Genomic DNA, 16,996 nt, shown 5'->3' on the forward strand with positions numbered 1-16,996 from the left:
ACAACACTATTAAGCAATTCTGTTCCATGGGGATCAAAATCATCCCAACATAATGGAAGTCAGACTCTGACACCACTCCTGAGTTCCAAATATCATTAGATCATCGTCATTGTAATGAAGAAGTGCTTTATTTTGAGCTTTATGTTGTAAGTATATTGTATAAACTTCAATGTGTATCCAACCCCACATATAATTACTGAAATGTAGAAGTAATAGTCAGTTAATCGGTGAGATATTTGTATACACGCAGATTACATTTTATGAATCTTTTTATAGTTTTTATGTTTCAGATTATACCGCAATAAATACGAAACATAAAGTGCGACATAAATAAACGTTACTTATAAAGCAGTAACTGGATGCAACTATGTAAGAACTTGTAAGCTAAAAGTACATGGTCGCAGAACTAAGAGATAATCGATCTTGCTATACGTCCTATTACGGTGAATCGATTCGCGCGCTATGTTGACTAATATCGATTATAGCATTTACATCAGTAGGCCTTCCTGCTGGATAATGTCTTTGAGTCCTCACAATGTTATAAGCCTTAATTTCATATGTAAATTACTAAATGCTTACGCTTCAAAGGTCCTTAATTGACATGGGCTTCAATGTCTTGGTTTAAAATTATTATTAGCAAATTACCCACATAACAATATCTGTTAAAAGATACGTAGTAAGGATTTAGAATTCTAATACTTTGTTTATTCAAGTACTGTTAGTATGATAGGACTTTTAAAAGTAAGAAGAGGAGGTTAGCAGTTTATTTATGGTATTCCTCACTATTATCTATGACTGTGCCGCTATTCACCCATTAGCTTATTTTATTATTCTGGCGTAATTGCCAAACTTTGACAATAATATTATATTTTATAATTAAATATAATATTATTTAAAAATCCTTTTAGTTGAGACTTGGACTAGACCTACCTTTTTCGTAACTGATTTGCCGTTCTTGTTGGCGTGCGTTGTCCGCCGCTACTTTGAGGAGGCCCTGGATGTTCCTGAGGAGGGTCTCGGTGGAGGAGACCAGGGTGTCGGCGGTGGGGTCCACGGGAACGTTCGACGGCGAGCCTTGTGGGGGGTAGCTGACGGGCGCTGGCGAGGAATTCGTTGCGAGGTCTCGTTCACCATCGCTGAGATCTGCTCCTTTTGCAAACAAAAAGATTCTATTAGAAGATAACCAAATTATTAAAGTAGATGAATAACAAATACGGCAACAGAACTTAAAAAAACGTCTAATTTAAACAATAACCTTGAAGCAGGTTTCAATAACCTTGAAGCAGGTTATTGAAACTAAACCAAGATCAAATATTTAACTATAAAATTATGATTATTATGGAAATTAGAAAAATATATGGTTTTATTTTAAAATACAATACACTACAGGTGCTATGGAAACACTTTGTATTTTGAAACAAATAGAAACTATTTTGAGCATGAAAACCACGCATTATTTATTATTTTATTTATCCACCATTATTTATATTACGCATTACATCTCCATATTATGACAGAACATTAATTTTTATCGATGGCAATTAATTTATGATCCTCACCATAAAGAGCCCTAAGGATTCAATATAAAACAATCAATAATACACGACAGAGCTTTGCGTGCGTGTATCATTCGCATAACAATTATTATAGCGAGGTACATGGAAATCGCGTGGTAATCCGTACGGTGTTTGGATGCAAGGGCAAGGCCTATTCCATTGGAATGCGACCTTATTTTGCATTTCATGTATTTGAAATACGTACACATCAATTTTGTATTCAAATTCCACGTACTTATTCAAACTAAAAACTGGTTTCTATAAATGAAATGAAAATTACTTTTGTTTTTAAAGTAAGGCATTAATTTTAACGCATAAGTAAAATAATGATCGTAATTATAAATGAGCATTAAAAATTAGGTCTGAAATTATAGTGAGCACTATTAATTAAAAATATATTAAGTATTACTGCCAGGAATAATGAACTATAACTGCCATTGTAAGCAGTAAAAGCAATACTGAAAAGGAACAACAAGCACCTAAGGGTAGCTCAATTTACAAGTTGTTTTGCCGATACTAGTCGGAATAAGGACATGTTAAGCCATTCGACACCGAATGGGCTGTCTCTAAACCGATTTATATATTCTTCGATGCACTGTACCGCTAGTTGTTTGTTCCTTTTGCGATTCAAGATCAAGCTCCAATACTACTAATAATAACGGAGAAAGTATCGTCGGCCCATTGCTGTTTTACATTAACGCTATTTACAATAAACACGAATGTAATTAACTTATTTGGATTGGAGATAAAATTAACTTAATTGAATTGAGCAGACTCAAATAAGTAAGAGACGTAACTTGGACAAAAAAAGAAAGCGTTTCGATTGGCGTCTCTCACGGCCCGAAGTAATCTATCGATACATTTAATTTAACTGACAAGATAGTGAACGCTCATCATATAATGAAGACAACATCGTTTCGTCATTGTCGATGCGCACGATAGCACTTTCGAGTTGTCACAACACCATCTTCCTAATAAGACCAATTAACAAAATTCTAAACGAGGTGAGTGAACAAAAATGAACCTTCCGCCCTTGCAGTTAAAATTCCAATTAGTTTTACCTCATGACTAATATAAATCAAAAATCGGGTCACAAACGTGTGATGATTGAAAGAAGAAGGTAATGTTGAATCTAAAAAGATCAAAGTTGAATGACACGAGCGTTTACGAAAAGCTTTTTGTAATGACCTCGTCGGTTGGGATGATTTCGAAGAAGGTGTCAACTAAACCGATTATAATAAACGAAATAACATACATTATGAACCACAACGCCAAATCATAAAAAAGTTTTTATCAGCAAATTAGTTTTCTAACAATGCATTATCGCAAAATCTTGCCGACTGCTTTCCTAGACATGCTTATGAGTTGAATGCAATTGTTTCCTTTAGTTCCCACGCTTGAGTTAGTTACTTAGCCATTGACAATTACAATACATTCAATCAACATAAACGCGCCTTTGTTATACCATTTCGCCTATTGTAAGCTACAAGTGTTTAGGTACTCTTTGTATAAAGTTGTTATGATTTGCCATGCCGTTTACATGGTATAAGTAGTCTATGACTATTCATTTTCTTCTTCTTTTGCATTGCAAGATGCTAATTGTTTAATAGATTTTTGATTTAATAAAATCTGAAAAGCGCTAGATGATTTTACTGGAACAATGTAATGCGATTCTTAATAGTAAGTGAATAAAAAGTTAGTTACGATGTGATTGTTAGGTATCATCGTCATCATTGCTGATGGGATAGATTGTTAGACTTTTAAATGCTTATCAATTCTGTATTATTCATCCTATATATGCATTCATCCAGCATAGGTTCAAAATATTGATTATACATATATGTAGTGATATTTATTGTATTTTGTCGTCTACACAATAAAATAATGTTTGTAGTTTGTAAATTGTCATCCATCATTTGATTTTCAATAGCTGCAGTGGTTCTAACAGAATTTTCTAATAGCGGAATTCCTGAAGGGGTCTCATTAAAATCACTTAATAATCATTTACAGTCCTCACGTAATATAATATCACTTTGTGACGAACCGATGTTAATGATAGTACTGTATAGAGTTTATAATGTTATATGTTGACTTTTGTCGCCAGCAACTCTTCCTAATAATTATAGCTTTTGATAGGTGAGGATCCTTTTTCCAATTTTGTTATGATAATTATTGTTCTCAAAGGAAATAACTTCGTAGTCTAGTTATGGTCCATTTTTAAATTCAAAAGTATATCAAAGTATTTTTATAATTACTAATTCGTCTTTGATTCTATATATTTGATATATGTCAAGTGTAAAATGCGTCTCTTTAAGTAAGTTTAGCTTATACGCCATTCAAGAAGATCGCGGGTGATACTCATAAAGTTTAATTATTTTATAGCATTATTACTAAATGTACCGTGCTCGGGAATAAAGACGAGCAAACATTTAAGAACTAACAATCAAGGCATATTTGCAACAAACAACACCAATTCTTACTTCCTCTATTTCTGTAATAGAAGAGAATTTACTAAAATAGGTGCGCATACTTTGCAACTTACTCACATTTATAGACCAGTTGTAATTATACGCAAATAAACGTAGCTTGGATTGCTCAGATTACAAAGTAAGAAGATGCAGTTTTTAACTTTAAGTACTTTAATATGGTCTTTATAATAAAAGGTGCTTTTATTGCCGATAATTTCTGAACTAAGAATGTCGAGAGGTTTGCGACTATTACTGGGTAATTTCGTTGAGCGTAATATGACGTTCATATGTCCTAGGTATATGTATTCGTCTACAATTTCGAGTGCAGCGTTCTCAACTATAACTGGGTGGAGCGATACATGAGCATTACACATTATTTTTGTTTTGCCCATGTTCATTTTCAGGCCCACCTGTTGAGAAACGCTGCTGAGGTCATTGAGCATGGTACTAAGGTCATCCAGAGTCTGTGCCATGATGACTACATCATCCGCGAACCGCAGTTGAGTGATGTACTCGCCATTGATGTTGATGCCAAGTCCGCTCCAGTCCAGAAGCTTAAAGACGTCTTCCAGTGCGGCGGTAAATAGCTTCGGAGAGATCACATCTCCCTGACGCACTCCTCGCTGCAACTGGATTGGCCTCGTAGTCTGATCCTGAATACGGACTGACATAGTGGCGTTTTCGTACAAGCACTTCAACGCTTGGATATACCTGTAATCAATTCGGCATCTCTGCAATGACCTTAGCACAGCCCAGGTTTCCACCGAATCGAAGGCTTTCTCATAGTCCACAAACGCTAAGCAAAGTGGCTGGTTATACTCGTGAGTCTTCTGTATAACCTGCCGCAGCGTATGGATGTGGTCTATGGTACTAAAGCCTTTTCGGAAACCGGCTTGTTCGGGAGGCTGGAAGTCGTCAAACCTATTAGCGAGACGATTCGTAATGACTCTCGAGAACAATTTGTAAACATGGCTTAGCAGCGAGATGGGTCTGTAATTCTTCAGCAAGGTGTTGTCACCTTTTTTGAAGAACAGAACCACCACGCTCCTATGCCACGCCTCAGGCGTCGTGCCCTCGTGAATGACGGAATTGAACAATCGCTGAAGGACTTTAAGTATCGGTTTTCCACCCGCTTTCAGGAGTTCTGCTGTGATTCCGTCCTCACCTGGCGCCTTATTGTTCTTCAGGTGTTTGAGAGCCACACTAATCTCGTATAGGCTGACGTCCGGGATATCTTCGGTATAGTGTCGGGTCAACTTGGCTCTGGGGTCTTTAGCCAAATTGGCAACAGGCTGCTGAGTAGTCGTGTATAGCTGTCCATAGAACTTCTCGACCTCACTTAATAACTCGGGCTTGGAAGAAATTAGATTACCGTGTTCGGTCTTCAAACGCGTCAGCTGCCTCTGTCCAATAGACAGATCTCTGGCGAAAACTTTCGAGCCTCGATTATTTTCAATCGCATTTTTAATACGCTCGGTATTGAAATTTCGCAAGTCGCTGGTTTGCGACTTAGAGATCTGTCTACTGATTTGTCGGTATTTTGACGCATCTGCTGAAGACTGTAATCTCATTTCTTGCCTCTCTTCCATGAGTTTAAGTGTTTGGTCCGAGAACTTTTTGGTTCTTTTCGCACGGTGGGTCTTATAGAACTTAGACCCAACGGAATGGACAGTTTCCACGAACCTGTTGTTCAGATCGTCCACAGTTTCGCAATTTGCTAGGCAATCAAAGCGGTTCTGCAGTTCTAGTTGAAAGGACTCGGGGTTTTGAATATGGGCACGAGTAGGTCGGAGCGTAGACTTCACCAGTCGATACCGTTCCAGCTGAATGTTGATATTCAACGTGCCTCTAACCATTCGGTGATCGCTACCGGTTTTCACCCTATGGATCACAGAAACATCGTTGAATATTTGCCGTCTGGTAGACAAGATGAAGTCGATCTCGTTTTTCGTGGAACCATCGGGGCTCATCCAGGTCCATTTCCTGTGTGGTGGCTTCTTGAAGAAGGAGTTCATCATAAAGAGGCCCTCCTTCTCCATGAAGTCAGCCAACATTTGGCCCCTATCGTTCCGTTGCCCATATCCAAATCGTCCCACTTTCAACTCTGAACCGCTACGTTCGCCCAGCTTTGCGTTAAAATCCCCCATCACAACATTGTAATAAGAGTTTGAGGCATGTATGGCTTTAGAAATATCCTCATACAATACCTCTACCTCCTCGTCGGGATGTGTCGAGGTCGGTGCGTAAACCTGTATAACCTTCAACGAATACCGTTTGGTAATTCGGAGGACCAGGAACGCTACCCTGCTCGACACACTCTCGACTTTTACAACATTGTTCACGAGGGACTTGTGAACGATAAATCCGACACCACCCTGGGACTGTTGGTCGCCCTCCCGGTAGTAGAGCATGTTGCCGGATTCAAGGATTATCGAGCCCTCCCCCTCTCTTCGGACTTCAGACAATCCTATGATATCCCAGTGCAACTTGCTCATAACTTCTTCCAGCTCGATGACCTTTTCGTCGGACCTCAAAGTGCGTGCGTTGTATGTTGCCAGGTCTAGTCGTCGGGGTTGGCAGCGGAATCTCTGCCGGAGATTCTTAACACCCCTTGCCCCGCCGTTACCATAACCGCTGCCAGAGCCAGGAATAGCGGGGCTGCCGGGGACTAGGGGCTGTGTTTTGTTTTTGCCGTCCATACAAAGTTTTGCCCAGTACTGACCACGCTGGGCCATGATATATGATGGATATGATCCAGTTAGGTAGGTCCAATTTCGAGAAAGAGGTGAACCGTCGAATCCAACTCGGCTGGGCTGCATTCGGGAAGCTTCGCGACATCTTTTCGTCCGAAATTCCTCAGTGCCTGAAGACAAAAGTCTTCGAACAGTGCGTGTTGCCAGTGATGACCTATGGTTCCGAGACTTGGTCGCTAACTATGGGCCTCATAAGAAGGCTTAGAGTCACACAGAGGGCGATGGAACGAGCTATGTTAGGAGTATCTCTGCGTGATCGAATCAGAAATGAGGAGATCCGCAGAAGAACCAAAGTCACCGACATAGCTCAACGAGTTGCGAAGCTGAAGTGGCAATGGGCGGGGCACATAGTTCGAAGAGCCGATGGACGTTGGGGTCCCAAAGTGCTGGAATGGCGACCCCGCACTAGTAAGCGCAGTGTTGGCCGACCCCCCACCAGGTGGACTGACGACATCAAGCGAGTCGCAGGGATTCGCTGGATGCAGGCGGCTCAGTATCGTGATGTTTGGAAGTCCCTACAAAAGGCCTATGTCCTGCAGTGGACGTCCATCGGCTGATATGATGATGATGATGATGATGAATATGACGTTTATATCGGACGATAGTACAAGCTAGTGCTAATGCAACACGGGTACTTTCTTGTCCTATCTGTGATTACGGATGATGGAACTTATTAATACGATCAATTTTCAATAAACGCGTTTCACCAACTAAAGCTATACACAGAAAGGCGATACTTGGGTTGTAAAGAACATTAAAAACACTGTAATTTATACCTACCCGACTAAAGTGCAGTCCACATTTACAATTAATTCTCGAATGTGTGTCGTTTATGGATCACAGAATCTGCAGTACAGTCGTAAAACAAGCAGCAAATATGAAAGTGCTACTGGTAATAAATTTGTGTACAAGACAAACAAAAATGTAAATTAGTTTAAAAATGTCAATTGTATAAAAGGAAATAATACCCTATGTCACTTCCAAAACTCAGAAGACTTATGACACCTCATTGCAATACTGTTACACCAATTAAGAAAACCTCAATCGGCCCAGCTGGGGATCGAACCGATGACCTTCATCTTGTAAATCCACCGCGCATACCACTGCGCCACGGAGGTGCCAAATGTCACAGCGCTGTAACTTAACAGAATGCAGGGGCTGGTCCTACAGTGGGCCATTTTAGAGTAAGACCTTGTCCAGAAAGGGCGAATTCGCCGCGATTCTTTCGCGTATTACGCGCGACTGTTGCGTCCACAAGACGAGTATTACGCGCGAGCATTTGGAGAGGAATTCAGTATGAAACATGGAGTTGAACACTCACTCGCTCTAGAGTTCGCGCGTTAACTGGACGCAACAAGGCGCGAGTCGAGAGTCTGGCGATTCGCTAATTCGCGCGATGCTTGTGGACGCGATGTATTGATGTTTAGTACTTCGACAACGCGCGATACGATTCGCGACGAATTCGCCCCTTCTGGACAAGGTCTAAATAATGGTGCAATATCTCACCGTCATCCTCGTCTTTGACGTTATGGTCGTCTTGATCAGACAGAGCAGCGTCGCTCTCGTCGGAGTGGGAGCGCGGGGAGACCGGCGCGGCGGTGGAGGGGATGCGCGGCGGCTGCGGCGTGCGGCGCGAGGCGGCCGAGCTGCGCCCGCTCGCCGAGCCTTCGCCCCGCTCCGCGCGCTCGCGGTCCCGCTCGGACCGCTCGCGCTCACCGGAGCCTGACTTCGAAAGGTTCAGCACAGGACTGTGGCCTGGAGACGAACCTGGGTAACAAAAAAATAAAAGTAAAGTAAAGAAAAAAAGAAAACACGTTTATTTTAAAATTGTGCCACACACCACAATGCCGAAGAATGCAGCGTCCGATGCGTCAACCACCTGAGCAAGGCAAGACCAAAACATAAATAGTAAAAGCATCAAACACCACACTGTCATGTTTGGCACAACCTTGAAAAAAGGTATCAGCTCAGCATTTTGCTGCATGATCCAAGCAATCGCTGGAGCATACAGCACTGATTTTCAGCTGAAGCTGTAAAGTAACTGCTAACTACAAATGACATATGTGTATAAGTCAGCTGATACCCGCTACTTCATCTGCGTGAATTTAAGATCTCGCGGAAACTCCATAGAGGATATTTTTGGAGCATTCTTTCTTAGCGGATGCCCAGAGCCAGCCACACACGGTTAAGAATACAGTCAAGTCTGCTTAGGAATGTAAAAGTTAAAAAAGATCGAAACACGGTAACGATTATGGTTTCGATACAAATTTATGCTTTCACAACCTTAAGTGCGCTGCACACTTGATGGTAAAGGACGGTGTGTTGTTTTCAATCCGTTTCAAGAATTTTAAAAACTCATCCATATGAGTACAGACATACATACCAATATGTGTACACTAATTATTGTCATAAACTTAAAAGATCATTTTTTGCGGGCAAAATCGTTGGCAATCACTAGTATTCTATACTTAAAGACAAGCGAACTCACAAAATATAGCAGTCGAAATAAGCTCGTTCAGTTGAACTTTGACGTCACTTGACTTACAAAACTTAGTAGACTTTTCTGTTGTTGACTCGCACAAAGCGACGCCCGCTATTATTGAGTGAAATTAATTCAACGACTAAGTATTCTCACCATTATGTGAACCCTCGCGCGCCTTGTCCATTGCTATAACACGTTCAATATCACCCCGTTCATCACGCAACCTGTAACAATGTAAATTTGTTTTGTATTTGTAGAAAGTACACACAGTATGTGCAATGTGCATATACGAATACGAAACACTGTTACAACATCTACTTTCAGTAATAATATTTCCACATTTCCATATAATAACAGCATGGTCTGTCTCAAATAGACGATTAGTTTAAATTAATAATAATTCAAATCCTATGCCAACTACTACTAAAATTATATTCAGACTTCGTCCGTATGAAAATCCTGAACCACTACGTTCTATAATGATTATACATATAAACCTTACTCTTGAATAATTACTATATCTATTTTTTTACTATATCGAATTGAAAAATCCTTTGCGCCTGTAGGTCTTATAGTTTTATATCTTATAGTGTTATAGTTTATAAGACCCAAGCCTCCAGATAGATAGACTTTTTATACTATATTAAGTTTATCAAATCACGATCTTAGTCTAATAATAATTTTATTTAAATATTAATAATTTGTTATTGTTTAAGAAAATCTCTAAGTATGAGTTATAATCTTATTGTAAAACTAAGCTTTAATCCGTGCTTGATATCCAGACTAGTAAAACGGAAGGGTTAGAAGTAGATACTCGTGACTTGGATGCGAGCCCTGGGGCACACCGCTTCCGTGTGTTATTATTTTGTCGCGTTCCGTATATGTTACTCCCAGAAACTTCACTCTCAAGTATGCCAACATTTAACAAGAATTACCCATTTAATATATTTGCAACGTTTAGTTTTCTCCTTAGCATATTTTATACCTACGTTAGTCGTTATTGCAAAGTTTTGAAACACTTTTTCAGTTTTTGCAAAAATACAAATGTAAGTATTAATTTAGTGCAAGTATCAATCACTACAATTACAAAAAAATACACATTTTTGTCCTAGAAAATCAATATGTTGATCTGCTTTTACAAGTAATATGTATCATATTAGAATTTGCATGTATCATATTAGAAGTTGTTCATAGTATTCATGTTTAATTTATCGTTGCTAAAGGAAATCGAGGCTCAAAGATCGAAGACAAATTAGCATCATCGATTAAACTACATTTATCGTAGTAGTAGATTTGCAAGGTCATTCAAACGAACGAACAAAGCGAATGACATGTCAGCACCTCGTTATAAATACAATCGAAAATCATAAACACCGCCAATCGGACACGATACAACGCAAAACGAATCAAAAAGGAGCCACTGAGAAACAGTTTTATCATTTGAAACCATAAAGCATGCTTCCCACTGTGTTGCGGAGCTACCACAAAGGGAGAAGTATAATATTATAAGACCTCGCTGAGTTCTTTTGTGAACGGATGAAGACGGTATGTGTAATCATTTTGTACGGATCCGAACCGCTACCCTAATTCCGTAGGTTCTTTTTGATTGTGAGTTATTGGTCTTTTGATGCTTCCGTTTCATTTCATTTTGTGCAAATGTTTACAATTGTTCTGAACATAATGAATTGTTTATAGAAAATCCTAGCAAGCTGTAGGTACAGGGTTTATTATATCGTTAAGAACTATTATACTGATGAGCCATATTTCGTTCAAGAAATCATACGGAGGACAATGGAAACATCTAATCGAAGAAGAATAATTAATAAATACATCTGATCGGTATATGGTCTTGATATGATGGTCGATGTCCTAGTGAAGTCTCTCAAAAATGTTTAGTTTGTATAATTTAGGAATAACCACTGCGAGCTTTATAAACATTTCTTAAGGTAATTGTTCAGTAAGTTAAAACACCATAAATTACCTTCATTATTGTAGAAATATTTATAAGGTATAATTTTAAGATTGATGAATTAAAAGTTATCGTAAAAATGTTACTATTGATCTTCAAGCGAATTGAATAAGTATATAAAGAACACGCAGTGCGAATATGTTACTCTTATTTGCCGATACCCATAATCTATTAATTGCTAGGCACAATTAGATTATTATCATTTTTTTAAATATAATAGACGTGATCCATTACAAGTATGATTCAGTAGGTATATTCATAAAAAAAACAGATCTTGAAAAATGATTTTCCTTGTCGGAACCAATTTCGCTCATTTCAAAGGGGTTAATGCTACAATTTTTGCCCAGTAATGCCTTTTGAGCATTTGAATATAAATGACGTCTGAAAGTGAAATGTAACATACATAATAAGTGGCTGTTTTAAGCCTTCGCGGAACCCTTTTGTGGATTACAGAGTAATTTTGGGGAAGAGATAACTTGGAAAATTATTCTCTTACAGAGCATTTCCTTTTATAATTTTAATAAGATACACGAATTTTAATTAAGCTAGAAACACTTTTAAGACTATGTTAATATCAATTAGTAGTTATGATTCTATAAAAGTTAATTTTGTCACGTTTACTATATCATAGTTTTCAAAAATTGCATATTTACTGTACAATAATGTCATTCTACTAGTACATAACTTTATTATCACCATGTGGAGCGTTAAGTCTACCGTTACTGTTCCGATAGATGTTTTAGTCAATAGTTTTATTGAGAAAAGCTTCGATCAAAGTCCTAAAAAGCACTAGCTTGGCTGTTGGATCAAAGGTCAGATACAGAAGACAGTAATCTTTGAAATGGCGCGAATTGTAAAGAGATTCTTTTGTAGAGCCCTGACCTGACCTGACCTTTGCTTGAGAACTGTTTATTTTTAATATTTTCAAAAGTGTTCTAAATTTTGTTTTGTATTCAAGATATTGTTAAATTAAAAAAAAACGTGTGGTCGTCTGGGACGCTTGACTGAGTGATAACTGAAGTGATAACTTAAGCTAATTGTAATAATTAATTGAATCTTATTAATTATTGAATTTAATTAAGAATCCTCTATTGTCGGAGAGGTGTGAAGAACATTTGACAGCAACAACAAGGATACTTTTAATCTGTGGTCGTAAAAAAAGTCCGAAGTTCGCACTGTCGAGTGCAAGTATCAAACGTGCCAACTTCAGCTGTAACGAGTTACGTTACCAAGCGGTTTACCCTCCCTTAAGCAGTTGTCAATTCAAAAATAAATTTATACTTATAATAAATCAGTAGAGAGGTCAATTTTGTATATGAAATATATGTCCAAAATAACTATCAGGGGGAGTTACTGATCGATAATGATGACAAAAATGCAATCAGTTCAAATTTTTGTCTGCCTGTCTGTCAGTATGTTCGTTATAGAAACAAAAACTACTCGACAGATTTTAATAAAACTTGGTCCAATTATTCTTCATACTCCTGGGCAGGTTATAGTATACTTTTCGTCACGCTACAATCAATAGGAGCAGAGCAGTGAAGGGAAATGCTGGGAAATCGGGAGAAGATACTCCATATTTAAAGCGATACTACTGTAAGGGCTGGAATAAAGAGGTCAAAGGGCGGACAAAGTCTCGGGCGTCCGCTAGTTACTAATAAATGTGTAAGAGTTAAAATCTCATTTTGTCACGACCTCTACAGTGCAGTACTCTGTACGCGAACCCTTGAAATGTAGTCGTTCGGTACTTTACTGACGAGTCACGGAACTCAGTTTGAATTTAATACATTTTTCATTTACACCGCCATCAAAATGTTAATTTGCGTATCTTTAATGTTTGAACTGTCAATCCTAATATTCGCTAAATTATTGCTTAAAACTAAATTTTTCATTTATTTTAATATTCTATCAACATTGCGTTATCCATAATATTTTATATACACTTTATTATATAGATTTCAGATACATTGTCTATCATTTTGGGTCTTTTACTAACTTTACAAAAACTTTTTAATGAATGTTCCATAATCGAGAAAATATAACAATTGAACAAAAGAAAAACGAAATCTTATTTGACTTGCTTCAATATATTTGTACAAAATAATCTATTTACTTCCATAAGTAAATCAACATATTTTTTTATGAAATACAATTCATATAACAGGATATTATTTGACAATCCAATTTAGACTAATTGAAATTAATAATTTAAAAATAAATGAAGCCTCGCATCCTGAACGAATCCAAAAGAAATGACCAAATCATCACACTGCGATCGGACAAAAGATAACGCCTGTATCAATAAAGTAATAAATTATTTCCACTTCCTTCGTTTTTTTATCATCACAAAACTGTTAATGTGATCGATGATGTTTGAAATTTGTAAGGTACATTTGAAGCGTTAATGTTTTAACATGCTTAAAAAATAACTAATAATATTTAAATCAGAGTACTTTACGAATTTGTATCCTTAATAAACAGTTTATTTTATGTAATGTTATCAACATTTTCAGATTGTAACAGTGTGTCGGAAATAAAATTAGTGTCTAAATAAGCTAAAAAATTAACCAAAGTTTATTGTCGTTCAAGAATTTATCAAATTTAAAATTTTCAATTGAGTGTATATGGTCGCAAAACGAAATAAATATTCACCTTCTTGCCCTAATCAGCACTGTAAGAGAAAGAAAAGAATTGGTTCTTCATGAATATGGATATGAACTGGTTTAGTCAATTTATTTACCAGAATAACTTTTACATAATTCCTTTCAATTTAGTACAAACAAAATATAGGTAGATACTATACCGCAGTCTGTCGCATTAGTACTCAAATCCGCCAAATTAAATTAACGCAGGCAGGTAAATAGACGAGTCGCGTTGCCGAATCAATTTAATTTTACGAGTATGCTTATGATTCTATCGCAAACACCAAATGGATATGCAAATGCTCCGCTAGCGAAATTATGAAGGTTAACTAAGTTAGTTAACGTTAACCATTGCCATTACAGGGCAGTGGCCTAAACAGATATTCCGGAGCCACGAGCGCGGACAATGCGATGCAATCACCACACGAGCCAATGTACGCTGATTAGTTAATTCTGAACCGTTCATACTGCCTAATATTGCAGCGGTCCACGATCAGAACCATTCTTGTATACATAATCTGATTATCGTAAGTATTATGAAGCTTTTAACCGTGTCGACGATTTACACGAGAACATTGATACAGACGAAATATATCCAAACATCCAATTAGAGCAACTAGAGCGTACTGTAAATATTTCTATAAAATACAAACTAGAAAGACAGAAATAAGTAGATAATAGTTTAAAATCTAAAATATTCAAAGAGATAGCCCCAGTAATTAAAATCCATGCACCAGCAGTTCCTCCAATTTGAATTGCGTGGAATCGATTAAGAAAATCAAATCCTCTCGGAGCGTCACTGCGTAAAACATTTGCTTGACACCCAAATCAAAAATCGTTTTAGCTCACCCTCCCGAGGGGAGATTGGGGAAGCGTCGACGCCTCAACATTTATTATTTCAGACATATCACTCACATGCAAAACAAACTCCGTCCGATCCATCAAAAAGTTTCCTTTCCCCCGTCTCCTCTTCGACACAAATCGTGTGTGTAAGTACTGCGGTTAGGAACTAGGGTCATACATTCCCAACGTCTGCGACTTGGCAAAGAATTTACTCGATTGTACGAGCACTGTTTCCCCTTGAGCGACATACGATTAATTTGCGGTAACAACCTAATTATTTACTGTGAATACAAGGAACAAGAATCTAACATACAAGTCAAGTTACTCTCCACTGAGTAGATACTCGTAAATACAAAAATACTAATGCTTAGGTCTATTATAAACAATATTGTATATATAAAAACCCACTCATTTTATAATTAAATTTTTTACTATTTGTTTTTACAATATCTCGAAGCTTGGACTAAAAGAACAGTTTTATTTTGTTGTCTTTTTGTAGACGCTAAGCTAATTATTATAAAATTATCTTAAACTTTCTAATAAGGTGATAGCTGAGGCATATTAACGACGAGTTGTTCACTTATAACAAGTCATTAAAGAGTTTTTGTTAATGAATACCATCGTTGTCTTTTTAAATGTTTATGAAGAATTCGATTCTAACTCGATAAGTTAATCAATTTTGTTCAAAATAGCATTGAGGACAACAACCTTAGGTCATATACAAAATCTTAATTAAAATATTATGTTGAATACACATATTTATGTATACCTACGTAAGATATCTCCTGCTGGTGTTTGCATTAAACTCAATTGTTCAGACTATAGACAGCGGATATATCAGAAAAATAAATAAGCTTGCTCATCCACAAGAAATGAGCATTGTAACCCCCGTTACAGTCAACAAAGCTTCGAAGAAAATCGAGCGAAAAAAGGCTAAAAACACCTTAGGGGTTTACTAATCGAATAAAAAATATCAGCGGCCGATGCCAATGTATGGGGGAGAAATGGAATAAATTATGAAGAAAATACAAGTAGCAAGGGGCTGTAAGTAAGCAAAAAGTTATATGTTTATGCAGATAACAGACCTTATGTTTTGTCTAATTCTAAATCAGCATTTCATAGTAGCAGATCAAGACAGTACAATTCAATTAGGTATTATATCCATGATATTTATCGTACAAGTTGATTCTGTAACTACTAATAAAATATTTATAAAATCAATTGAATAAATTAAATGACTATTACAATTTAATATAATGGTAAGAAATTAAGGTGCAATCAAAAAAAAATATGAGCGAGTACATTCTTTTGTTTTTGATTTTTAGTTTAGTTTAGTTGCCTTTGCAATTCCTTTACAATGCTTTTTTGTATAATGCATCAAGTCTTCAATATTGTTGCTCGCACAGACGATATCACTAACAAGGTTATCTATGCGTAAGGACAAAAGACAAACACTTAGGGCGGAAAAAGTACGGCGAAATGCAAAAATAATAGGAAAGAAGTAACCTGATGACTTGTCGGCCGCCCCACCCTCCTGAATAAACGTCACGATGTCATTTGTAAAAATTGCGGCCTTCCAACTTCTCCGATTTTTGGACAGAAAAAACGTAGAGTAGATAATTTTATTTTATTCAAAATTTTGGTTTTATATCTATTTATGCTTCTCATGGGAATTTTTTCGTCACTTTTTAACGTACCTTTAAAGTGTTGATTATTTTTTTTTCTGAACTTGTAAAGTGAATTTATAAGTAGTGGCTATTAAAACACATCTTAAAACAAAAGATACTTGATTTTAAACCCCTGAATTCTGCAGCGTCGAGCATGAACATTGACGTGACGTTTCTCACTATATAGTTTCTTCCTTCATCAAGTTTATCCAGCCTCGACTGTAGTATTATGAACAACTCCACAACTTTATTTTCCCATACCACAGTTCCCGTAAGAAAAACAAAATTCAGAGGGCGACAACAAGAGTCTGCGGGACGTCAGCGGGGGAAATCGGAGACAGTTATTTAAATTTGAATAATATAATATGGAAAAAATTACGTCACTTAATACCGTAATAAAACTGCACTAAGCGACCGGGGCATTACGCTTGCCAAATGTAAAGAGGGACACGCAAATTTCGCTTATGAAACGTGAAATGAAAAATAAAACGCGTCGGGAACAAAATAAAATATGTCTCGGAGGCTTTAGAGCTCATTATGATATTAGGAAAACGTGAGGAGATTTAAGTTGTCATTGGAATGTAATAGATGAACGAATACAGAAGACGCCTGAGGA

At 37.2% G+C, this 16,996-nt stretch overlaps 1 protein-coding gene across 2 annotated transcripts in view; it reads right to left on the bottom strand.

Annotated features, from left to right (window-relative positions):
• Window positions 1-16,996, bottom strand: part of LOC112044740 (dachshund homolog 1) — a 206,244-nt gene that overhangs the window by 69,315 nt on the left and 119,933 nt on the right. The window contains exons 6-8 of one of the 2 annotated variants that reach the window (XM_052883449.1): window positions 9,413-9,483; window positions 8,284-8,544; window positions 931-1,143 (exon numbers count right to left, since the gene is read on the bottom strand). In XM_052883449.1, coding sequence (XP_052739409.1) covers window positions 931-1,143; window positions 8,284-8,544; window positions 9,413-9,483 — 545 coding nt within the window. Of the gene's footprint in view, window positions 1-930; window positions 1,150-8,283; window positions 8,545-9,412; window positions 9,484-16,996 lie in introns of both variants that reach the window. The other variant, XM_052883448.1, reaches the window with a different exon arrangement.

This window comes from Bicyclus anynana, chromosome 9 (genome assembly GCF_947172395.1).
Source record: "Bicyclus anynana chromosome 9, ilBicAnyn1.1, whole genome shotgun sequence".
NCBI classification, from domain to species: Eukaryota; Metazoa; Arthropoda; class Insecta; order Lepidoptera; family Nymphalidae; genus Bicyclus; species Bicyclus anynana.